The 26,561-nt window shown below is 45.4% G+C and overlaps 1 protein-coding gene across 1 annotated transcript; it reads right to left on the bottom strand.

Moving 5' to 3' along the window:
* Window positions 1-4,488: 4,488 nt before the first annotated feature.
* On the bottom strand, window positions 4,489-22,505 carry LOC147106157 (hemagglutinin/amebocyte aggregation factor-like). Its single transcript, XM_086009746.1, has 7 exons — window positions 21,829-22,505; window positions 20,890-20,919; window positions 19,991-20,020; window positions 17,605-17,683; window positions 8,395-8,583; window positions 5,702-5,854; window positions 4,489-4,639 (listed from the first exon to the last, which is right to left on the bottom strand). Exons 1-7 carry the CDS (start codon window positions 21,884-21,886, stop codon window positions 4,594-4,596), a joined length of 585 nt encoding a protein of 194 aa, XP_085865872.1. The 5' UTR covers window positions 21,887-22,505; the 3' UTR covers window positions 4,489-4,593.
* Window positions 22,506-26,561: the final 4,056 nt, after the last annotated feature.

Below are 26,561 nucleotides of genomic sequence, written 5' to 3'. Positions count from 1 at the left end.
AGAGGTCGAACGCGCGTGCAGGAGAGGCTGTGCGTGCGCATTAAACTTCGTTTTTTTTTGCAGGTTTTCACGCAAGGGTAAGCCTGCAGGATTTAGAAATGTAAAAAGCAGGGTTGCTCCGACAACGGGGAAATAATAAAAAAATTAGAAGCGCAGAAAGCCGCGAGGAGCTGCAGTTTGCTACAGGAACCGCGGAGAGCGGCGTTAGCAGCAGCGCGGGGGGGAAGTGCGCAAAGACCATAGGGCGTCGCCATCAAGGCATAAAACGCCAGCAACAGCGCTAGCAGCAGCGGAGGAGACAGAAAGCGCGGGAGGCGCCATCTTAATCCAGCGGGGAAGAAGGCAAAGCGTGGGAGGCGCCATTTTGTTAAATCGGGGAAGAAGGCAAAGCGCGGGAGGCGCCATCTTAGATTTCCAAGATGCCGAAGACTGGCAATATCACTGCCTTCGATAATGCAATAGAAGACTGGACCACGTATGTGGAAAGAGTCGAGGTATATTGCGAGGCAAATGAAGTAGCCGATGAGAAAAAGGCATCGGTACTACTAAACTTAATGGGCGCAAGAACGTACGGCCTATTGCGGAACCTGATTACTCCAGCCAAACCGAAGGCGAAGAGTTTTAACGAAATTGTTGATATTCTACAGGAACACCTAAATCCTACACCGCTGCTGATAGCAGAAAGATTTAAATTCCACAGGAGAAATCAGCATAAAGATGAGAGCAATGCTGATTACCTTACGGAACTACGCAAGCTATCAAAGCACTGCCAGTTCGGAGCAGGACTGGCAGATACCCTACGGGACAAATTTGTCTGTGGACTCCTGAGTGAAGGAACCCAGAAGAGGTTACTCTCAGAGAAAGAGCTGACGCTAGATAAGGCTTTCAGCGTGGCAGTATCGTACGAAGCAGCAGCAAGGGGAGCTGCGGAAATACAGCAAAAGCCACAGGAATACGGCACCCACGAAATGACACGGGGATTTGAAAAATGTTATCGCTGTGGCAGAACAACCCATGACCAGGAGGACTGCTGGTCCAAGGACAAAATATGCAGGTAATGTGGAAAGATGGGACACATTGCACGAGTTTGCAGGTCTGGGAAGAAGACTAACGACAACAAAAAGGCTACGAAGGAACAGTACAGGAAAGTACAAAAGATGACGGACAGTAGTTCCGAAGACCAGATGAGCAATAGTGAATCCGGGAACAAGAGACTAAGCTGTCTCAAACTTTACAACGTAATCGCAAAAAAGGATCACCGAACCATTTGGGTCACCCTCACGATAGCAGGGTCCCAAGTCAAAATGGAATTGGATACAGGATCAGCTCAGACCGTCATGAATCGACGAGACTACGAGCGGCTATTCTCACACATACCCTTGAAAGAGACATCCATTGTCTTGAAGACGTATACGGGGCAGAAAGTATACCCCAGAGGAAAAATAAGGGTGCCTGTCGAATACAACGGCAAGGAAATACAGAAATTGTATCTGTACATACTGCAAGATGGTGGACCACCGTTATTGGGACGTGAATGGATCAGAAAGATAAGTTTAGACTGGCACTCCATTCAGGCACTGACGGTGGCTGGTGAAAAGGATGATGACGTCACACCTGGACGATTGTCAACAATCTTAGCTAACGCCAAAGAGGTATTTCAACAAGAACTGGGAACTCTTAAAGGCGTAACCGCCTCGATTAAAAATAGAAGAGAATGCAATTCCCAAGTTTTTCAAAGCAAGACCGGTACCATATGCAATTCGCCCAGCCGTCGAGGCAGAGCTGGAGAATCTGGAGAATGCAGGCGTGTTATCTAAGGTAGACTGGAGCGAGTGGGCGACACCCATCGTTCCTGTCATGAAGAAACCGTTAAACAATAAGTCTGAGGAGCCAAGGAAGGTTCGCATCTGTGGGGACTTCAAGGTGATGGTGAACCCTGTCCTTCACACAATACAATATCATCTTCCGAGGATAGAAGATATTTTCGCCTCAATATCTGGAGGGAAGCGTTTTACAAAAATTGACCTAGCACAAGCATATTTGCAGATGGAGGTTGAAGAATCCTCTAGGAAGTATCTCACGATAAACACTCACAAAGGTCTTTACCAGTATAATCGACTGGTATTCGGAGTAGCATCAGCTCCGGCGATATGGCAAAGAGCGATGGAACAAGTCCTGCAAGGGATTCCGGGGACTCAGTGTTACTTGGACGACATCCTAGTGACAGGTGAAGATGACAGTGAACACCTTGCCAACCTAGAGCAGGTGCTCACTAGACTAAGAGAACATGGGCTACGAGCCAATCGCCCCAAGTGCGAGTTTTTTAAGAAACAGATATCGTATTGTGGCCACGTGATTGATGAAGAGGGGTTACATAAGTCCGCTGACAAAATTGAAGCGGTAGTTAAGGCTCCAGCGCCTGAAAATGTGTCGCAACTGAGGTCATTCCTCGGATTGGTGAATTACTACCATAAGTTTTTGCCGAACTTGTCCACAATTCTGCACCCACTGAACGCCCTACTACAAACTGGAGTAGCATGGAAATGGAGCGATGAATGTAAGCGGGCCTTTCAGAAGAGTAAGGACCTATTCACTTCAAGAGAAGTATTGGCTCACTACAACCCATCACTACCGATAAGACTGGCGTGTGATGCGTCTCCCTACGGCATTGGAGCGGTACTGTCACATAAATTCCTTGATAGTTCAGAGAGGCCGATAGCTTTTGCGTCACGCTCGTTAACTTCAGCCGAGCGTAACTATGCCCAGATTGACAGAGAGGCCCTCAGCCTGGTGTGGGGGGTGAAGAAGTTCAATCACTACCTGCACGGTCAGAAATTTACTCTACTAACTGATCATCAACCTCTGGTCTCCATTTTCAACCCTCAGAAGGGCGTACCGATAATGACAGCACAACGGCTACAGAGGTGGTCCCTTTTCCTAGGGGCGCACCAATATGACATCGAGTACAAAGGAACTAAACAGCATGGGAATGCTGATGGATTGTCGCGCCTACCGTTGCCGACGGTGGAAGAAGCACCTGCAGTGGATCCAGTGGAGATATTCCACTCAACCATAGTCGAATGTCTCCCTGTGACGAATGCAAACATAGAAAAGGAAACACAAAATGACCCGACACTCTCCTGGGTCTATGATTTAACGGTGAAGGGATGGCCAGCACATGGCGAACTACTGCTGCCAGCATTCTCGCCAAGAAGAGAACAGCTGTCAGTGTGCAGAGGAACCTTGATGTGTGGGTCCAGAGTAGTTATTCCACCCAAATTGAAGGATAGAGTGCTCAATGAGTTTCATGAGGGTCATCTGGGAGGGGTAAAAATGAAGAACTTAGCCAGAGCGTTTGTGTGGTGGCCGGGAATCAATAGAGAAATCGAAGAGATGACCAAGAGCTGTACAGGATGCCAGAAGGTCCAAAACGCCCCACCACAAGCCCCTCTACATCCATGGGAGTGGCCCTCATCTCCATGGCAAAGGGTGCGCATTGATTTTGCTGGTCCATTTATGGACTCGATGTTTTTAATTGCGGTGGATGCACATTCAAAGTGGCCAGAGGTAGTAAAAATGTCCTCAACCACCACAGAAAAAACTATCACAGTCTCACGAACCATATTCGCCAGAAATGGGCTGCCTGAACAGATTTGCTCCGACAATGGACCACAGTTTGTGTCTGAAGAGTTCCGGATGTTCTTAAAGAACAATGGTGTTAAGCATTACACATCCGCCCCATATCATCCAGCCACCAATGGATTGGCTGAGAGGTTTGTTCAAACATTCAAGAAGGCTATCAAGGCAATGTGTAATGAAGACATACCCCTACAACACAAGGTGGATAACTTCTTGTTTGCCTACCGGAATGCGACACATGCGGTTACCAACCAAACTCCAGCCATGATGTTCTTCAATCGAAGACTACGATGCCGCTTGGATTTGGTTAAGCCAAACATCAGAAGAGATGTGGAGAACAGGCAGTTTCAGAATATGAATGAAAGGCCGACCAGGAGTTTTAAGATAGGTCAACCAGTTTTGGCCCGGGACTACCGCACAGAGAAATGGCAGCCAGGAACGATCTGCACACGGCAAGGACCTCTAATGTATACCGTGGACGTTGGAGAGAGCATTGTAAGACGCCATGCTGACCAGATTCTAGAGTCACTGGAAAACGTCAATTCCACACCACGATCCGATACACCTGGCGATGAAACCGAAGTACCAGTTGCATCTACCTCAGAATCGGTGATATTGGAAGCAGACGAACCAAACAACGATGTTGATCCCGAATCAACTTTGCCAGAAGAACCTGATACCCCAAAGAGGCGTTGCCGTGTCTCAATTACACACGGACATAATACTTTATGCTGATTTTATGTGTAAAACATAGAAATATGTTCCATTTCCTACTCGCCGATATGTCTTATCTTGCTTAGTGTAACTTCCCAAAAATGAAAGTTATTCAGAGATCCAATATTTCTGCAGTCTCCAATTTTATTTTTATTACATTTTCAAATTAAGTTGGAATATATTTCAGTGAGAAGAATGTCCAGATACTGGTGAACCTTTCTCCCACAGCGGTCTGCTGAATTAACACTTCTTTTGGGTGCAATATTGGTACTTCCACCGGCGGTCCCTGTAATTGAAAAGAGGATAGAAAGAGGTCAATATTGATAGCTCAGCAGTGCAGTGAAGCCCTATTATGCTGCTTTCCACATCTACCCGTTCCAACACCCTGGCCTGGATTTTCAGGCGGTGTAAAGGTGGCCTTGCAAGTAAAACGGGGCGGAGACCCTTCAGCAAAATTTCCATTCCTAAAAGTGGCTGCCACAGTTTCCCTCCGGTGACCCCACTGTGACCGTGATCCGCCTGTCGGAATCACGCCATCAGATTTAAATGAAGCAGGCGGCTCCCCAACCTTTGCAACCCTCCTTAGATTTCCCTGTGTTTCCACCCACTAGCTACCCCTGAAAATCACCATCATTGTAGCGGTGGCATTGCTGAGCCTGTATGGCAGTGCATAGATGGGAAAGGTCTGTGCTTTGAAGCTGCAGTTTCTGAGCATTTAAAGGTGCAATGTGAAACTTGGTGAGAGTTTAAAGGGCGTTCTTCACAGCTAAATAACGGATTTCCCTCTGGAGATTCTATTGTTCCTGTACTTTGAGGAGGAGCAAAGGATGCAAGCCAAGAGATTGCAGCAACAGATAACACCTGACCCACAGGTATCTGTGCCATGGGGCCTACAGGTACACAGACACTTAAAAGAACATTCACTGAGAAAACACGTAGAGGAGATATTTGATTTAATAACTTGAGAGAAACAGTGTCAAATTCATACACGAGTCCATCGCCTACAACATTGCGGAAATGTACACTGTACTTCTCGTCTCTGTAGAACTCTCTACAGCCGTGTCATGGCCTAGAAATCGGTATCTTTTTCACCAACATTCAAGCAGAGAGTTAGTGATCACTTGCTGAGTGAGAGTGGCTGGAGCATGGGTTAAACTACAGGACATCTGTGACTGGCCTGTTAGTACCACAGTACAATTTCTCCAAATCTCTGTGCTCCCAGCAACCAGCAAGGCCAAACTCAGGAGACATGTATCCTGGTATCATTTGACTCCAGCGTTGTTAGTGCACCAAATGTACACAAAAAGAGAATTCAAGTAAAAATTTTAATAAGCAGCAAGTTACTTACTCTCGATAGTTGTCATGGTAGCTGGAAACCCCCGCAAGGTAGGTAGATTCAGGAGCTTTCCAGTGTAAGTAATCGTCAAAAAGGTTGACATAGTCTGTCCAGAAACAATTTTCACTGCAGACATTGTTAACACGGCAGCAGGAGAATTTCCACCTGAGAAAGATAAAGCAGTAAAACAATGAACGTGACAATTTCAGACACAATATTGGGACCAAGTTGGAGTTCTAGATCTAGTAACTATACGACAACATGAAAAAAGTAGATGAAAAATCTAAAAGTGAGGTTGCATATATTTGGCGAAAAACACACTGAGAGTGGGGGGATGGGGAATAAAGTGGCACTTAGTCCCCTACAGCAGGGACGCACACAAGCTGGAGTCCTGGATCGCTCAGTAAACAGCATTAAATTGGAAACAACAGCACCTCCCTTAGAGAGGAAAAAGATGAAGGAAATTGCACTTGAATAGTAACTTATTGCATCTCTTCCAGGGGAAAATTGTGCATTTTGTTAGGGGCAGGATGCACAGTTACATGACCCCATGTAGATTTCAAAATGCTGAAAGCCTGTTTGGCCCAGTGGTAAGGGCATGAAACGGTTAAACTTCGAGGCACAGAAAAGGTGCCAGCCATCAAAGTCTGCAGTTCTTGGAGAACACATTGACACTGGACAATGAAAGCTTTGACTCATGATTAACTCTGAAAAGGACATTGACATTGAACTGTGAGGCCTTGAATCATGATTGGTTTCGATGGGAAAAATTAACATCTGGACAATGTTCTGAGTTTAACTGAAACAATGGGAGTCACGATCGACTTCCTGACATGAATGGAAGATACACAAGTCCTGAGCAGACAATCAGCCAACCTCCCATCAACAGTAATAGAAATCACATTGAATATGTGTTACAGAAAGCGGGAGAGATGAGATGAGTTATCTTCGATCTCACAACTCTGTACACCTCCGGTGGTTGAATTACAGGTTGACGAGGTGTGAATGTCGGACAGTTCAGCATGGGGCCAGGTATAAGAAGGAAGGGAAGACGGTCATCTCCAGCTCCCAGCCTACAATCGACATCGGCCACGAGTAAGCATCAGTTGACTCTACAAGGGGTTTGCGCTATGTAGGCAGCTGCAGTCAGATAAAGGAGGATGGGGTCAGGTCATCTCCGATCCAGGCCTACAATCCACAACGGTAATGACTGGCCGTATGGGTGATTGTAAGTTTCAGCCAAATCTCAACAGGTTTTTGTCTGTGTTTTGTTGGTTTTAATAAACTAACCATTTTGGGTTGAACTTAAACCTGTGTGTCATCTACCATTTTGTTCCTGTAAAACCCAAAGTCAAAGAACCCTTGTAAGGACGAGGAAACCAAACACCTTATACCCACCCCATTTTGTGTCCCTGCCCAGAAACCGCCTGGGCAGTATTACATTAGAAACTCCAATCCCGTGTGATCACAGCAGATTGAACTCAATTGCCAGGAAGCTACGTGTTCAACCATCAGCCAAATTCTGGCCGAATGTGCAGGTATATCCCTGATTGGTAAATTTTACCAAGGCCACAAAAACAAGGCAAGCAGCACCTCAGCTACACAGAGATGCTTTGATTTGTCAAGCAGCCACAAACCCCATGAAGCGCAAGTGATTATAAGGTACTTTTTTCTCCCCCTCAGATTATTGGATCTGTGGAACAGACTCCCAGCAAAAGTGGTTAATGGCATGTCAATGAACTTCTTCAAAAATATAATACATAAACATCAGATTGGATCTTCCTGTGTTGATGTGTACTGACGAATACTACAAATGTAATCATTCAATGATGAGTTTGAATATTCTTTTTAAATTTAGGTAACAGTACCTCATAATGAAGGTAGTGCAGAAGTGAAGTGAAGTGCAGATTAATGGGTGAATGCACCAAGTGATTGTGAGAAAGCAGTCTAATCCAGGACCCTGCATAACATGAATTCCAAGAAAAAAGACCGAGGGGTGACCCGATAGGGGTCTTTAAGATTATCAAAGGGTTTGATAAGGTAGACGTACAGAAGATGTTTCCCACTTGTGGGTGAGTCTAAAACTAGGGGTAATGTATATAAGATAGTCACCAATAAATCCAATCGGGAATTGAGGCAGAACTTCTTTACCCAACGACTGGTTAGAACGTGGAACTCGCGACCATATGGAGTAGTTGAGACGAATAGCATAGATGCATTTAAGGGGAAGGCACATGAGGGAGAAAGGAATAGAAGGGTATGCTGATAGAGTTAGATGAAAAGGGATGGGAGGAGGCTCGGTGGAGCCTAAACACGGGCATGGGCCAGCTGGGCCGAATGGCCTGTTTCTCTGCTACAAATTCTATGTAACAGCATAAATGTGATTCGTTATCATTAAAATCCTGAGATGAGATTATTATTCTTAATAATCAGCCTCCCTATTATGTTCAGCAATATATGATGTCATTTCATCTAGATTTACACATAGATTAGAGTATCACTGAATGATTACATTTGTAACATCAATACACAACAACACAGAACCTGCAGTATAACTGCAATTTCAAGCCGCTGACAAACCAGTTTTATTAACACTGACTTTTTTTTGTTTACATTAGCAAATGGAGGATATTATACCCAATTGTTTTGAAAATTGCCCAGCTATTAGCCTTTGATACAAACAATGCTATTAGTTTCCAAAATACCTCCTGTCCTCATGTTTGTTGAGGTGATAAGACTCCATACCACTAATAAGGGAGTTAAATGGGCAGGTGAAGGTGAACTCTTCATCAAAGTTGTTCACGTAGTTGGTCCATGCACAGTCTGGCAGCTCTTCGAATGTCTTCTTACATTGGAAATCCCACAGACGATCCTCATAGTAACTGTGATGCTCACTAGAACAGAAAGCAAAAAAAGCATTTTTAGAACAACTGCAAGAGATGGAAGTTGGGTGGGTCTGTGAATTCCCCAGCAGGCTTTTCACTAAAATGTGGGTTCAAATGAAACTATCAACTCAGGACGATAGCCTCCTCCCTCTGTTAGCTATAAAGATACTAACTAAAATGAGCTACGGTAACATTAATCCAATGTTCATGATTCCACATCACAGTCAACCTGTGCACATGTTCTACACCCTGCTCATCTCTACATCCAAAACAAGAGTGGCGGGGTAGTGGGTGAAGGTGATCTGGCCACTCTCTTAGTAGATAATGCTGAATATCACAGGTCAGGCCAAAGAGGAAATTCACAAATTATAAACATTACAACAACTTGTGCATGTATACATAGCGCCTTTAATGTAGTAAAAGCGTTTCACAAGAGTGTTACAAAATAAAATTTGACATTGAGGAGATATTAGGGCAGATGAGGTAGGTTTAAAGGAGCATTTCAAACAATGTTCCCGCTATTTTTTTTTTGCTGCAGGGTCGCGCGGCCCATTAAAATTACCACACAAATTACAATGTCTAAGACTAGACAGTTGGGATTTTAAAAGTGCAATTTTAAGTGATTTGGGAGTGTTTTTTTCCCCCATGGGCGAACACAGAAGAAAGTAAGGTTGGGAGAAGGTGGGGGGGGAAGGAGAACATGGGTGGAAAGCGATACAAGGAAGTGATCAGAGATGGCTTTCTCTGTGATTGGTTTTTCCAATTAGAATGCCGTTGAGCAGCTGGTGCAGGGCCTGCAGATCAATGCGCGGACATGCAGCTTAATGGAATAGTGGTCTTAAAGGAGGAGAGAGAGTTAGAGAGGTGGAGAGGTTTAGGAAGGGAATTCCAGAGCTTAGGGCCTTGGCAGCTGAAGGCATGGCATTGGAATTGTCAAGTCTGGAGGTAACAAAGGTAACATGGACGATAGCAAAATACTGCAGATGCTGGAAATCCAAAATAACAAAAGAAAATGCTGGAAAAACTCAGCAGGTCAGGCAACATCCGTGGAGAGAGAAATAGAGTCAACATTTCAGGTCGAAACCTTTTGTCAAGACATGGATGAGGGCTTCAGCAGTAGATGAGCTGAGGCAGGGGCGGAGACGGGCGATGTTATGGAGGCCTTTGTAATGGTGCGGATATATGGTCAGAAGCTCATTTCCAGGTCTACTATGGCACCAAGGCTGCAAACAGTGTGGTTCAGCCTCAGGCAGATGTTAGCAAGAGGGATGGAGATGGTGGCTAGGGAATGAAGTTTGCGGCAAGGACCAAAGACAACAGCGTTGGTCTTCCCAATGTTTAGTTGGAGGAAATTTCTGCTCATCCAGTACTGGAAGTCGGACAAGCAGTGCGAAAATTTAGAGATAGTGATCAAGAGAGGTGGTGGTGAGGTAGACCTGAGTGTCGTCAGGGTACATGTGGAAACTGAGGCTGTGTTTTCGGATGATGTCGCCAAGGGACAGCATGTAGATGAGAAATAGGAGGGGGCCAAGGATAGATCTTGGGGGACACCAGAGTTGACGGTGCGGGAGCGGGATGAGAGGCCATTGCAGGTGATTCTCTGACTACAATCAGATAGATAAGAATGGAACCAGGCGAGTGCAGTCCCACCCAGCTGGACGACGGTGGAGAGGTGTTGGAGGAGGATGGTGTGGTCAACCGTGTCAAAGGCTGCTGACAGGTCAAAAAGGATGGGGAAGAATAGTTTACCTTTATCACAGTCGCATAGGATGTCATTTGTGACTTTGATAAGAGCCGTTTCGGTACTGTGGTGGGGCGGAAACCTGATTGGAGGGATTCAAACATGGAGTTCCAGGAAAGATGGGCACGGATTTAGGAAGCGACAACATGTTCAAGCACTTTGGAGAGGACAGAGAGATTGGAGATGGGGCAGTAGTTTGCAAGGACGGAGGGGTCACGGATTGTTTTTTTTGAGGAGGGGGTGATGACAACAGATTTGAAAGAGAGGGCAACTGTACCTGAGGAGAGAGAACCATTAACAATATCAGCTAAAATGAGAGTCGGAAAAGGAAGTTGGGTGGTCAGCAGTTTAGTGGGAATAGGGTCGAGGAAGCAGGAAGTGAGCCTCATGGAGAAGGCATGAGGGGAGATTGGGGAGAAACTGGAGAAAAATGAGAGTTCAGGGCTAGGGCAGGGGGGAACCTTAGAGGAAGGTTGGCTCACTGGGCTAGGGAAAGGGAGGGAAGTAGCAGAGGCAGTTGGTCGGATGGTCTCAGAAGTCCATGAGCTCCTCACACTTGTTATTGGAGGTGAGGGTGGAAGAGACAGGGGAGAGAGGTTTAAGAAGACGGTTTGCAGTAGAGAAAAGAAGCCGGGGGGTTATCATTGCATTCCCGAATGATCTTGGAATAGTGAGCAGTTTTGGCAGACGAGAGCAGGTCCTGATAATGCTTTATGTGGTCTAGCCAGATCTGGCGGTGAATGGCTAAACCAGTTGTCCGCCATATCCGTTCAAGTCTGTGTCTCTTGGACTTAAGGGAGCAGAGGTGAGGCCCATACCGGGGGAATGGTCAGGGTGAGAGAGAGAGTAATTGTTTTAATAACGATTAGGGTAGTGATGAGGGTGTGTGTAGTGTATGTACCTTTAAGAGGAACTATGTTTTTGAAGCCCCTGTATACTGTAGTACCAGTAGTGACCACTCGGGTATATAAGCCTGCATAGCGTCTTGTGTAGTTAGTTCACCTCCAGACTTTGTTCAGTAAACACTTGTTAAATCAACTCCTGCATTCCATGTCTCCATTAACACACGGATCCAACAGTGGCGACGAGTTAGAAACGAACTTACCTGCAATTCGGCAACACCTCAAGGAGATTGATTCCTCAGACGAAGGTCGAAGCCAGAAGCAAGAAGAAAAAAAAAACTGTGGTTTCACCAGCTAAACGGGCTGGTGGCAGGTACTGCACTGATCCTTCCTGGGCTGCGGCGGGCTAGAGCTCGATCGGGTGGCTCTGCAACGGGGCCGGGCAGTGAGTCGGGAAGCTGAAGCAAAGAGAGAGAGAGAGGGTGGAGCACTCAGGGCGCGGCCGGTGCTGCAAAGCAGATCGACGTTCAGACCGAGCAGAGGGAGGGGAAAGTCCCAGATGGTCCGCTCCACGACGGGAACGGTTCTCCAAGTAACGGAGAAACTATTGAAGCGATATATAAAACAAAAATAGAAATACCGCGAAAAGCTGCAGGTCGCAACGGGAACCGCGGAGAGCAGCAGCGGCAGCGGCGGGAAAGCACGGAAGGCACCATCTTAACTCGGCGGGGAAGAAAGAAAAGCGTGGGAGGCGCCATTTTGATCCATCGGGGACGGAGGAAAAGCGCGGGAAGCGCCATTTTAGATTTTCAAGATGCCGAAGACTGGCAATATTACTGCTTTCGATAGTGATATAGAAGATTGGACCACATATGTGGAAAGAGTGGAGGTATATTACAAGGCGAATGAAGTAGCGGATGATAAAAAGGCATCGGTACTTCTAAATCTGATGGGCGCAAGGACATACGGGCTGTTACGAAGCTTGATCACTCCAGCCAAACCGATGGACAAGAATTTTAAGGAGATTGTTGATACCTTACAGGAGCACTTAAACCTAACACCGCTGCTGATAGCGGAACGATTCAAATTCTTCAGGAGGAATCAGCACAAGAATGAAAGTAACGCTGATTACCTCACCGAATTACGAAAGCTGTCAAAGCACTGCCAATTCGGGGCAGGACTGGCAGATTCTCTACGAGACAAATTCGTCTGCGGTCTCCTAAGCGAAGGAACACAGAAAAGACTACTTTCTGAGAAAGATTTGACACTGGACAAGGCTTTCAGTGTGGCTGTATCATACGAAGCAGCAGCAAGAGGAGCTGCAGAGATAAAGCAAAAGCCACAGGACTTCAACACCCATGAAATGACACGGGGTTTCGAGAGATGTTATCGCTGCGGCAGATCCACCCATGACCAGAAGGACTGCTGGTTCAAGGACAAAGCATGCAGGCAATGTGGAAAGATGGGACACATTGCACGTGTATGCAGATCTGGAAAGAAATCCGCTGACAGTAAAAAGGTCAATAAGGAAAAGTACAGAAAGGTACAAATGATGACGGACAGTAGCTCCGAAGACCAGAAGAGCGATAGCGACTCCGGAAACAAGAGACTAAGCTGTCTCAAATTACATAATGTAATTGCCAAAGAAGATTACCAGACCATTTGGGTTACCCTCACCATAGCAGGGTCCCCAGTCAAAATGGAGCTAGATACAGGATCAGCTCTGACCGTCATGAGTCGACGGGATTACGAGTGGCTATTTCCGCATATACCTTTGAAAGACACATCCATTATCTTGAAGACATATACGGGGCAGAAAGTATACCCCAGAGGGAAAATAAGGGTGCCTGTTGTACACAACGGCAATGAAATACAGAAGTTGTATTTGTACGTTCTGCAAGATGGTGGTCCACCGTTGTTGGGACGTGAATGGATCAGAAAGATACGTTTAGACTGGCACTCCATTCAGGCACTGACGGTGACCAGTAGAAAAAAAACGATGATGACGTCATACCTGGACGATTAAAAGAAATCTTGGCAAACGCCAAAGAAGTGTTTCAACAGGAACTAGGAACCCTGAAAGGCGCCACCGCCTCAATAAAAGTAGAAGATGCGGCAATTCCCAAGTTTTTTAAGGCAAGGCCGATGCCATACGCAATTCGTCCAGCCGTCGAGGCAGAGCTGGAGAATTTGGAAAAAGCAGGCGTGTTATCCAAGGTAGATTGGAGCGAGTGGGCAACACCCATCGTCCCAGTCATGAAGAAAACGTTGAATAATGATAAATCTGAAGAACAGAGAAAAGTTCGCATCTGTGGGGACTTCAAGGTGACTGTAAACCCGGTCCTTCACACGGTACAGTATCCTCTTCCGAGGATAGAAGATATTTTCGCCTCACTATCCAGAGGGAAACGTTTCACCAAAATTGACTTAGCACAGGCATATCTACAGATGGAGGTTGAGGAGGCCTCTAAAAAGTATCTCACGATAAACACACACAAAGGCCTGTACCAGTAAAATCGACTGGTTTTCGGAGTGGCATCAGCTCCGGCTATCTGGCAAAGAGCTATGGAGCAAGTCCTGCAAGGGATTCCGGGGACTCAATGCTACCTAGATGACATCCTTGTAACAGGAGAAAACGACAACGAGCACCTTGCCAACTTGGAGCAGGTGCTTACAAGGCTGAGAGAATGGGGCCTACGAGCAAATCGCCCCAAGTGCGAATTTTTCCAGAAACAAATATCATATTGTGGCCATGTCATTAACGAAGAAGGGTTGCATAAGTCACCTGAAAAAATTGAAGCGGTCGTAAAGGCCCCAGCGCCTGAAAATGTCTCACAATTAAGGTCGTTCCTGGGATTAGTAAATTACTATCATAAATTTTTACCAAACTTGTCGACGGTTCTGCACCCTCTTAACGCACTGCTACAAACGGGAGTAGTTTGGAAATGGAGCGAAGACTGTAAACGTGCCTTCCATAAATGCAAAAGCTTGATCACGTCCAGGGAAGTGTTGGCTCATTACAACCCATCACTGCCAATCAGACTGGCGTGCGATGCATCCCCTTACGACGTGGGAGCGGTATTATCGCATAGATTCCCTGATGGCTCGGAGCGGCCGATAGCTTTTGCGTCACGCTCATTGAACTCAGCTGAGCGTAACTATGCCCAGATCGACAGGGAGGCACTCAGCCTGGTGTGGGGGGTGAAGAAATTCAACCATTACCTACACGGACAAAAATTTACCTTGTTGACTGACCATCAACCCCTCGTCTCCATATTCAACCCTAAAAAGGGCGTTCCCATTATGACAGCGCAAAGGATACAGAGGTGGTCCCTTTCCCTAGGGGCACACCAATATGACATAGAATACAAAGGAACAAAACAGCATGGGAATGCTGATGGGTTATCGTGCCTACCGTTGCCAACGGTGGAAGAGGCGCCTACAGTGGACCCAGTGAAGATGTTCCACTCGACCATAGTGGAATGTCTACCGGTGACAAATTCTACCATTGAAAAGGAAACACGAAATGACCCGACTCGCTCACGAGTCTACAATTTAACGGTGAAGGGATGGCCAGCACATGGCGAAACACTGTTGCCAGCATTCTCACAAAGAAGAGAACAGCTGTCAGTGTGCCGAAGAACCTTGATGTGTGGATCCAGAGTGGTGATTCATAGAAACATAGAAGATAGGAGCAGGAGTAGGCCATTCAGCCCTTCGAGCCTGGTCCGCCATTAAACGAGATCATGGCTGATCATCCAAACTCTAGCACCCAGTCCCTACACCGACAGCCATCCCACACAAGCCCTATCCCTGTAACCCCGTAACCCCACGTACTTAATCCCCCCTAACACTAAGGGCCAATTTTTATCATGGCCAATCAACCTAACCCGCACATCTTTGGACTGTGGGAGGAAACCGGAGCACCCGGAGGAAACCCACGCAAACACGGGGAGAATGTGCAAACTCCACACAGACAGTCACCCGAGGCCGGATTTGAACCTGGGTCCCTGGCGCTGTGAGGCAACAGTGCTAACCACTATGCCACTATTCCACCCAAACTCAAGGATAGAGTGCTAAAGGAGCTTCACGAGGGGCATCTGGGTGGAGTGAAAATGAAGAACTTAGCCAGAGCATTTGTGTGGTGGCCAGGTATCGATGGAGACATCGAAGAAATGACCAAGAGCTGTCTAGGATGCCAGAAGGTCCAAAACGCCCCACCACAAGCCCCTCTACATCCATGGGAGTGGCCCTCATCTCCATGGCAAAGGGTACATATCGACTTTGCTGGTCCATTTATGGACTCAATGTTCTTAATCACGGTGGATGCACACTCCAAGTGGCCGGAGGTAATAAAGATGTCCTCCACCACCACGGAAAAAACCATCACAGTATTAAGGACCATATTTGCCAGGAATGGGCTGCCTGAACAGATCTGTTCGGATACAAATTGCGGTCCATTATCAGAAGAATTCAGGAAGTTCTTAAAAAACAATGGGGTTAAGCACTACACGTTCGCCCCATACCATCCCGCCACCAATGGATTGGCTGAAAGGTTTGTCCAGACCTTCAAGAAGGCCATAAAGGCCATGGGTAATGAAGACATAAATCTACAACATAAGGTAGATAACTTCTTGTTTGCGTACAGGAATGCAACACATGTGGTTACAAACCAAACCCCCGCCATGATGTTTTTCAATAGAAGCCTAAGATGCCGGCTGGATTTGGTCAAGCCAAACGTCAGAAGGGATGTAGAGAACCGGCAATTTTAAAGCATGAATGAAAGGCCAACTAGAACCTTCCAGATAGGTCAACCAGTTTTGGCCCGGGACTACCGTACCGAGAAATGGCAGCCTGGAACTATTTGCACACGACTAGGACCACTGATGTATACCGTGGACAAAGGTATTGAAGTAAGGCGCCATGCTGACCAGATCATAGAGTCATCCGAAAAAGGACAACCTACACCACAACTCTATACGCCTAGTGATGAAGCAGAGATACCCATAGTATCTACCTCCGATCCGGTGATACTGGAACCAGATGAATCCGACACTGGCATTGAAGCCGAATCGACCATGCCAAAAGAACCTACTACACCACCGAGGCGTTATCCGGACCGAGTCAGGAAGCCTCCAGAGAGACTGAATTTGTAATTGATTAACTTCAGCAAATGTGTATATTATTGTTCTTGTAAAAATGTTATTTAATGATTACTTAAAATGTTATGTACTATTTATCTAAAAGGGGAGGAATTGTAGTGTATGTACCTTTAAGAGGAACTATGTTTTTGAAGCCCCTGTATACTGTAGTACCAGTAGTGACCACTCGGGTATATAAGCCTGTATAGTGTCTTGTGTAGTTAGTTCACCTCCAGACTTTGTTCAGTAAACACTTGTTAAGTCAACTCCTGCATTCTGTGTCTCCATTAACACATGGATCCAACAGTGTGGTTGAGCAGATCGGTAGCTGCAGAAATGTCGTGGTGAGTGGAGGGCCAAAGGCTAGACAGTTGGGATTTTGAAAGTGCAATTCTAAGTGAATTGGGAGAGTTTTTTTCCCCCAGGGGCAGACACAGAAGAAAGTAGGGTTGGGAGAGGGTGGGGGGAAGGGGAACGTGGGTGGAGAGCGATACAAGGAAGTGATCAGAGATGGCCTTACCTGTGATTGACACGATGGAAGTAGCGAAAACCACGTGAGATGGCAAGGTCAAGGGGGTGGTCATGAATATGGGTTGGGGAGTTTACGTGGAGGGAGAGATTAAGGGAGGATAGGAGGGTAGTGAACTCAGAGGAGGGAGAGCATGATGAGTCGAGATGGAGATAGAAATCCCCGAGGATGAGAAGTCGCTCAGTGCAGAGGCTGAGGGAGGAAAGCAGTGAAGATATCTCAGTGAGAAAGTTTTTATGGTACTTGGGTGGGCGGTAGAGAACGAGGATTTTGAATGAGAGGTGAGAGGGTTGGAACAAGGTGAGATGCTCAAAGGAGGAGAAAGTGTCAGAGGAATAGGGGGACAGAGCAAGGAGTGATTTCGTGATCAGAGCCACACCGCCACCGTGACGGCCTGGGTGGCGCAAATGATGGAAGGTATAGCCAGGTGGGGAGGCTTCATTTAGCGGGAAGGTGTCATCACTCCTCAGCCATGTTTCCATCAAGGCCATGATGTTGATGCAATCGTCTACAATAAGCTTATGGACGGCAAGGGTCTTGCTCACAAGTGAATGGACATTCTGGAGGGAGATGCGGAGAGGGGCGGTGATAGGTAATCCGCTGGCAGAGTCCACAGGGTCAGCACTGGGAGGGGTGAGTTGGATGTGGAGGAGATTGGCAAGATTAGCCCCCAGCGGGCGGGCTGGGCAGAAAGGTTGCGACTATCTTTGTGACATATCCTTATAGAATCTAACAGATTCCTACTAGATTATTGTGCAGTGACTTTTAGCCACTTACCTGGTAATTGAATCAATTGTACTGAATGTGGTACAAGTATAAAGCAGTTTGTCATCGTACTCATTCACCCAGCGTTTATCTGAAATAGAGCACAGCCATTAAACGCGTCCGACTTTCTAATTCACCAGGCATACAATATAAGAAGAGTACAGATGGAGCAGTATCCCAGGACACTGATTATCAGCACAAAAAGAGTGGGTTGCAGGTTCAGTTCCTTGCAGGGGAGATGTTTATCTTGCGGGGGCTCCATGCTAAGATTCTATTTGGGGTCCCTAACAAGACAATGATACTAAATACTATCTACTTAATCTGGTATCAAATCTGTATCAGCATCTGAGAAAAGTATTCACTGGAAGGGTCTCCACTCAAAACATAAACCTGTCTCTTCAAATACTGACTGGGCCACTATATACATTCCAACATTTGTTAGTTTAACTACAAAGAATTGAGTTCTAACTAGCCTGTATTTTTGTAGTGCGATTGATGTGCCTCAATAATTCCGAGACTCGATGTTAGCGAAACAAAACAAGGCTTTTATTAACTTAGAAGGTAACACGCAGTGGAGAGAGGTATCTTCCATCTGGAGGTCTGCAGTACTGGATATGAGGCCAGACTGAGCTTGCTTACATAGGGGCCAGGTATGGGCGGAGCCCTACACACAATACATTACAATATACAATACAATGGTGAGGAGACGGAACTGAGGTAAGGGAACTGAAACCTGAAACCAACCACAGTCACAGGCAGTGATGAATGGAATATTTCATCACAGCGATTATTTATTTTTTTAGAGACATTCCTTAAATGATTAGAGCCCGAGTGCTACCTAAGAGCATGGGAAGGGAAGGAGGGAGGGAGGAAGAGGAAAGGAGACAAGGTGGGAAGGAGAGACGGGATGGAAGGAAGGAAGGAGGGAGGGGGAATTTCCCAGCAGCTTGGGAGTTACTCCTTCTCTTTATCTCTCCTCACACTTGCAGAAAGTGGATCTTATTCCATGTTAGGGATTGTAAATTCTATGAGTGGAGGGAAGCAGTGCACCGAAAACGCAGCCCCCCTGCATTCTTCCAGCTTGGAGCCAGGATGGGCAAAGTGTTGCTGGCTGGGTGGTGAGCCAGTCAGGGCCCCAGGCCCCCCGTGAAATTGCACGGCCATAACGCTGCCCCGGTACCCTGAACTCAGCTGTGTCAGTAAAGGAGGTGTCGAGTAGCAATGGAAAGTTTGGAGAGCCATGTCAAGGCTACACTGGCACTCCCTCCAATGGCCAGCTGAGAATGGCACTGGCAGAGGCTCTGCAGTCTGCTGCTCACCCAGAGGGATCAATATTTTCAAATATAATGCACAGTAGGAAAAGTATCTGCAGTATTGTCAGAAAAGTTTTTCACTGGTTTACTTTTCCACTTATATTTGGGAGATATTTTACTTCGATCTTGCATCCTGCTCCTGCCGTGCGCAATGTCTCAGTTAAGACAGGGGTGGGCAGGCATCTACTATCCAGGACTGTGCAAAGCCATTTTTAAACATCTCTTGGAAAATGCACAAGTGCATTTCAGGATGAGTGTGAAGGTAACTTTTCCTCCTTATTGTCTGATGACAACCCAAACAAAATTTAGGGAATTACGGTGCTAACCCCTGTCCAGAGGCAGCTACTGAACTATCCAGATGCCCAAATGTCATCAAGAACTCGAGGTCAAAACCCATCAACCTGTGAAATTTGTATCATTTCAACTGATTATGTTAAGAAATTATTTTGATGCAATTTGCAAATATTAACTTGGCTATACTGAAAATTCTCCATCTCCCACGATTCACAAACCCCATCTTTACAAAATGCAGAAAATATTAACATCTTGCACATATTAAAGTACATGTAACAATTTACACATTCAAATAGTTTAATCAGAAACAAAGATTTCACCAATAACTCCCAAAAATAACTCCAAACCTTCCCCGCTGTCTCAGACATAAAGCACCCGCGTGGTTTGACACCGAGACATTTGACCAGCAAGGTCCCAGGCCCAGTCCTGAATTAGCTGATCTTAGCTGAGACAATGTTGGGGGAATTACAAATGGACTCAGCACTTCTGGTTTAGGGAGGGAGAAAAGAAACCACACCCAGAGTTGCTGCACCTGATCACTCTCCCATGGCTCCTGGTGTGCATGTGTAGAGATGCTAGGTGATGACAAGACTGGGCTTTCCTGGGATTCTCCATTCAGAGTTGCATAAACCCCAATCATTGCTTAGACTCGTATGAAGAATCGTCATGCGTGTACAGTAAAGTGCAACGCCATGTTACACAGGGAACAATACCAGCGTGTTGTGGTGTTTATCTACTAACGTACAATATTCACATTTGAATTTGGATATTATAGATTTCTGGTGACTTACCAGGAAGTTGGGACTTATTGGGTCTTTGTGCTGGAAAAGATAACACTGAGTATATGTTACAATGAGATGGAATCAGTTGCAAATCTGGTAATCAGGTGACAAGTATAGTATAGTGAAAAATTACAAATCTTGTACCATGAGGTTCTGTCTCGTGCCTGACAAGCACTTAGCTGCAGACAGAATGCAAGACTTGTCTGTATGGATTATTTACTATTTCAACATTTGATTGTATGTCCTCAGTACTGAGACTGTTGAAGCCTTCAGCAATTTGCAAATATTAATTTGGCTATACTGAAAATTCTCCATCTCCCACGATTCACAAACCCTATCTTTACAAAATGCAGAAAATAATAACATCTTGCACATATTAAAGTACATGTAACAATTTACACATTCAAATAGTTTAATCAGAAACAAAGATTTCACCAATAACTCCCAAAAATAACTCCGAACCTTCCCCGCTGTCTCAGACATAAAGCACCCGCGTGGTTTGATACCGAGACATTTGACCAGCAAGGTCCCAGGCCCAGTCCTGAATTAGCTGATCTTAGCTGTGGCAATGTTGGGGGAACTACAAATGGACTCAGCAGTTCTGGTTTAGTGAGGGAGAAAAAAAAAAACACACCCAGAGTTGCTGCACCTGATCACTCTCCCATGGCTCCTGGTGTGCATGTGCAGAGATGCTAGGTGATGACAAGACTGGGCTTTCCTGGGATTCTCCATTCAGAGTTGCATAAACCCCAATCATTGCTTAGACTCGTATGAAGAATCGTCATGCGTGTACAGTAAAGTGCAACGCCATGTTACACAGGGAACAATACCAGCGTGTTGTGGTGTTTATCTACTAACGTACAATATTCACATTTGATTTTGGATATTATAGATTTCTGGTGACTTACCTGGAAGTTGGGGCTTATTGGGTCTTTGTGCTGGAAAAGATAACATTGAATATATGTTACAATGAGATGGAATCAGTTGCAAATTTGGTAATCAGGTGACAAGTATAGTATAGTGAAAAATTACAAATCTTGTACCGTGAGGTTCTGTCTCGTGACTGACAAACACTTAGCTGCAGACAGAATGCAAGACTTGTCTGTATGGATTATTTTCTATTTCAACATTTGATTGTATGTTCTCAGTACTGAGACTGTTGTAGCCACGCTATAGTTGTGGGTTAATTATACAAGTACCAACCTGCAGCCTTCAACACTAAGTTGAAGTGTAACTGAAATACAGCCCTGCTATAAAAACTCACCTCCCTCCCAGCCTGTGTAACCCTTCAGTGCGCTGTTATCCTCTTCAATGAGGAAGGGAATAGATCACAGATTATTGGCTGCTCTTGGTACAAAGCAAGCATTAGGCTTCCAGTACTTTTTCCCTCCTTAACGAGGGTGCATACCCTATGTTTTTGTGTTATTTTCTCCCTTTATTAAAAGTTTCCCTGGATCATGCAAAAACTGCATCTTTAAGGTCAGGTGGCTGAATTAAGTGTGCAACATCGCAGACAACTTACAGACCAGAGACTGTGTTACACATAGGCTGGAGCGTTATACACAGGATAACTTGTGGGACCTGGGTTTTAATCCAGTCCAAACAGATGAGAGAATAGTCTCCTGTCTCAATTGGCTTTAAGCGTCCGATGTGAAATGAGCTTAGGGAGCCTCAATCCATGTCCCATGAGCTGCTAGCCCTCAAACCAATCTGTAATTACAAACCAGCCTGCAATCCAGCATCAATTGGTACTAAAGTGACAATTTCACCCAGAGGAGCCACAAGGTTGATCGGTTTGGTTATAAAAATGTTACACTGGGGTGGTAAAACATTTCCTCTCCATTTACCTGGTGACCTTCCATGGATTCCAGCGACGACAAGAAGAAGAAGACAGAGTGCCCTCATTGTTTCTGATCAAAGGGCTGACTCCAACAGCAGACCACAGGACGAGGGGCCCTTATTCAACGCTTTTATATCCAGACATATATTCTTATCAGCTGCCTTTTTAAACACACTAATCAGCTATGTACTTCTGAGTTTCAAAATCCTATTAACTGCAGGTGCTGTGAGAAAGTCAACATTAGCACAATCTTTTAAAAATAGCTCTGGGAAAAAAATAGAACAGCAGGTGTTTTTTTCTTTGAAAGAGCAGGAATCCATATCCAAGTCTGATCTTGTAAGTAACGGGTAAAATTGTCTTCAGTCACTCATTTTACTAACTGTACAGCCCAGCAATAGGCATTAATTCTTTCACCCATTGATAGTTTACATGATTTTGCTTGAAAGTTCAGTCAACTTATGCTCGAGATGAGAGGTGCCAATGCTGGAGAATGCAACACTTTCAACTCTTTAACAACCAATCTCAGTAATAAGAATTCCCAGATCAGATATAGGATGCACAATAAGGCTTTCTCTATAATGTCCTGTTACAGTTCAAGCTTGGTCTGAAGGGATTTTTACTAGTCCTAGCCCTCTGGGGCTATCCTGGATCAGGTGTATTTCTCAGACGTTCACTTTCAACTAAAGTTTGAGGTAGCCGAATCCTAAAGACACTTAATTGGGTCTAAAGGCCCGGGCTATCTCTCCCTAAAGGAAAGGAACAACCCGAGAATGTTACCATCCTCCAGATAGCGCTTTTAATAAGTTTAGCTAGACTGTAACGTCCTGGATATTATGAGGGTCCGGAGATCTCCCTCAGAATTCTGTAACTCTTCACCAAAGAGTGTACAGAGATTGAGTTTGTGAGTTATTGATACAGAAGACTTATGTGAGACAATTCTAAAAATAGAGATTTATTAAAAAGAACCGACATACAATTTATAGTTGGTGAATCAGTCAATCGCAACATTAATCTAAAAAGAGAAAAAATACTATATTATTAACAGAGAATCTTACTTTTAAATCTTAACTTTGCTACAGTATTACAGTTCTTAAAGTTTTCTATACAAGATATCCATCAATATCAAATACCTTTGATCCCCTGTAGCTGAGAATCACTGTGCCCGATTAAAGTGACTGATATCCCATTTGAAACTTCAATATTTATACTCATTTCCAGTTGTATTTCCTTTAAGGTTTTCTGCTGATGCAAGTTAATTATCTCTATTCATCTTTCTGCCGACCTCTGCAATTCTTACTGCTACATCAGCTTTTAATATTCCAGAATCTTGTCTCATCTCCAGGTGTTCTGGGTTTACCATATAAAACGGTGTGAAGGGCAGGTGTTCTTTATTTTATGTCATCTTTACGAGGGCAGATGTTCCTTATCTTATGTGCCATCGTTACAAAGTTTAAATCAAAACACCTTAATCCAGTATGGACCATTGTTTTGTTCCCAAAAGGTCAGCTTGTCAGAGCCATGCACCTTCTGTTTCAATAAGGTTATTTATTCAGGGTCAACAACTGTCTTATCAATAGCCAGAATTCTTTCATAGCTATTTCATAGTTAGGTTTCTAAATTTCCAAGCCCAGTTTGTCATGTTTTAATAAGGCCAGGATTCTTTCATAAGATAGTGTATTTTTCTGAATAGGTTATATGGCTTATTCCTTCACAGGTCCAGATATATTTTCTCATGCCTAGTGCAAAAGCTTCACTCTCTCAGGCAAATCCACACTGCCTATGAATTGAAATATTACTTCATATGTGAAGTAACCCTGGACATTGGGGCACAGGCTAAAGAATGAACCTTTTTACTAAGATACACACCAAATAGTATGGATTACCACCATATGCTCTTGCACCGATGGACAAGTAATACTCCGTATATCTTAGGCTACAAATTACAAGAAGTTCATTCAAAAGTAAGAGATGGAAGAACAAATACAGATTTCACTAGATTACTACGCTGTGCTTAACTTAACTTGTATGTCAAGATAATAATAGAATATTTAGTAGATCTATGGATTAACATTCTTAGTTTGGGCCATATTTCAGAAATTGAGAAGTTTTGTGTGAGATTGGATCTTTAGAAAGAACTCTAATGACACCGAAATATTAGCTGCTTGGCTGAGTGAAATATACTAAAGAATCATTGCTGCCATTAATAGTCATACCTCTTTCTTTGCTTTGATGTCTGCGCTATGAAAGGGACATCAAAAAGGCACCCTTCAGAATTAAATAAAGATGTCAATTACAAGTAGGTATCTAAGGCACAGAGGATGCTTGACAGATACCAGCCAAGCAATCCTCCGTCCTTCAGGATATAAAGAAAAGAAAGAATTTGCATTTATATAGCACCTTTCACTTCCTCAGGATGTCCAAAAGCACTTCACAGCCAATGAAGTACTTTTAAAATGTAATCACTGTTGTAATGTAGAGAAATGTGACAGCCAATTTGATCACAAGATCGCACAAACACATAAATAGCCAGATAATCTGTTTGATTGGTGTTGTGTGAGGGATAAATGTTGGTCAGGACACCAGGAGAACCTCCCTGCTCTTCTTCAAATAGTGCCATGGGATCATTTACATCCACCTAAGAGGACAGGTGGGGTCTTGGTTTAATGTCTCATCTGAAAGACAGCAGCTCCAACATTGAGCACTCCTTCAGTACTGCACTGAAGCATCAGCCTAGATAATGGGCAGGATTTTAACTCGAGTGCGGGATGATGCCGTGTTATCCGAATTTCATGTTTCCCACACGAATCTAAATGGATGTGGGAGATTGATGCAATTTTAACTCAATTGGCCAATTGATTTCCAACGGGAAGCCTTTGCAAATGGGTTTTTCATGACTGAAAGTCCCCTCCGATGACGTCATCATTGCTGCTGCATTTAAGGTCCACAGCAAGCCTTGCTTCTTCTGCCGGCTTCCAAGCTTTCTCCATTTCGTGTCAGAGGGACCTGCAGGAAAGATAACAAGCGGGAGGACAAGAGCAGCTCCTCGCTTTGACAAGGCGGCACTGCAGGCATTAGTCGATGGGGCTAGGGCCAACAGGGAGGTGCTGTCCCCTTCATCAGGGAGGAAGAGGCCTCCCACTCAGACCAAGGCTGTGTGGATGCAGATGGCGGAGGAGGTCAACTCCTTGGGAGTCGCCTGCAGAAGCTGGATACAGTGCAGGAAAAGATTTCATGACCTTCAGCGCACTGGAAAAGTGAGTATGAATTTCCCACCACTCTCAATCTGATCCCCATTGCCTTTCCTCAGCAGCACTCAGCTTTAGCAATCTCTTCCACATCCCACTTGACACTCACATCCATGCACCCTTACCCATTCCCTCTCTCTCTATGCTCACATTCACAAACTATTCGACCATGCAGCCCTCACACTCACTAACACTCTGATGCTTTGAACACAACTGACAACACACAGGGAGGGCCCTTGGTCTTGCAACCTCACTCCATCTTTGTCTCCTTCTAAGTATCTATGCTATGCAATCTCTACACTCACTCCTTCATTCTCACTCAACCTCCACTTGTCTCCCTCATTGCAGGAAAAGTGAGCTCACAACAAAAGAGAGTGAGCCAGGACAGGAGGAGGGACAGCCTCATTAGCCCACCTGACCCCCTGGGAGGAGGCCGTCCTGGAAATCATGGGCATTGAGGATGATTCACGCGTGGGGGATGGACAGACAGGTGCAACACAGCAAGCTGGTGACAGAAAAGTTTCCCATCTCTCACTTCGACATTGCATGAGTCGCTGATAATGATTGTGAAGCTGTAACAGATGGACTTATGAGCATCTGCAAAAAGCTATGTGCATGTAGCCTTTGCATCACATCTCTGACTCTTTCCTTTACTCCCCCACAGGACCATCACAAGCATCTGTCCCCCCTAGCCAGGAAGCAGAGGCTGAGCAGCCAGACTCCTCAGAGGAAGTTGCAACATCTGAGGGCGCAGCGTCACCAGAATTCAGGGCACCCAGCACCAGCGCACACACTCACACCTCGGTGGGACCTTCGGGGCATAGTGTAGTGTTGTTACCTGGTGTATCACAGCTCACAACTGAGCATCAGCAGATTGTGGAGACAGGGACAGCAGTGGAGGGTCCTAGTCGGAGGGCGCAGGACTCTGCCAGCTCGGCTCAGCAGCATGTCGACATTCTGCCTCTGGGTCCATCCATAAGATCAGAGGTGATGGAACTCCAGGCACAGATGCAGGAGTCTCTGGCAGGTTTTGTCTCTAGGGTCGCTGCGAGTGTGGAGCGAATGAAGGAGTCCATAGCGAACATAAGCAGAGCCTTTGTGGAGTCATTGGCGCATGAACGCATCACCATGGAAAGGATGGCTACCTCCGTGGAAACGATTGCTACCTCTGTGGTAAGGCTGGCTACCGTACAGGAGAGGATGGCTATGGTAGAGGAGAGGAGGGCTACGGCCATGGAGGAGCTTAGTCACCAGGGTATGGAAAACATGGTCAGTGTTCAGAATAGAATGACATCTTTGGAGGAACGATGGTCAGCTATTGAACAGAGAAATCAGACCTTCGTGGAAGTCCTGCTGAGTAGGACTGCAATTGCAGATATGGGTCCCCATGGCCCCCCTGATGTGCAGCAAGGTGCTCTCCAGCCACTTGCAGGCGCTGAGGGGGACCTGACCCATGAGAGGTAGGTTGGTGGCATACCTCAAGGAAGTGGGGGCT

This window comes from Somniosus microcephalus, chromosome 16, assembly GCF_052327205.1.
Source record: "Somniosus microcephalus isolate GS21.2 chromosome 16, FLI_Smic_1.0, whole genome shotgun sequence".
Lineage (NCBI taxonomy): Eukaryota > Metazoa > Chordata > Chondrichthyes > Squaliformes > Somniosidae > Somniosus > Somniosus microcephalus.
Note: the sequence above shows the minus strand (reverse complement) of the source record. Positions and strands in the feature narration are given on the sequence as shown.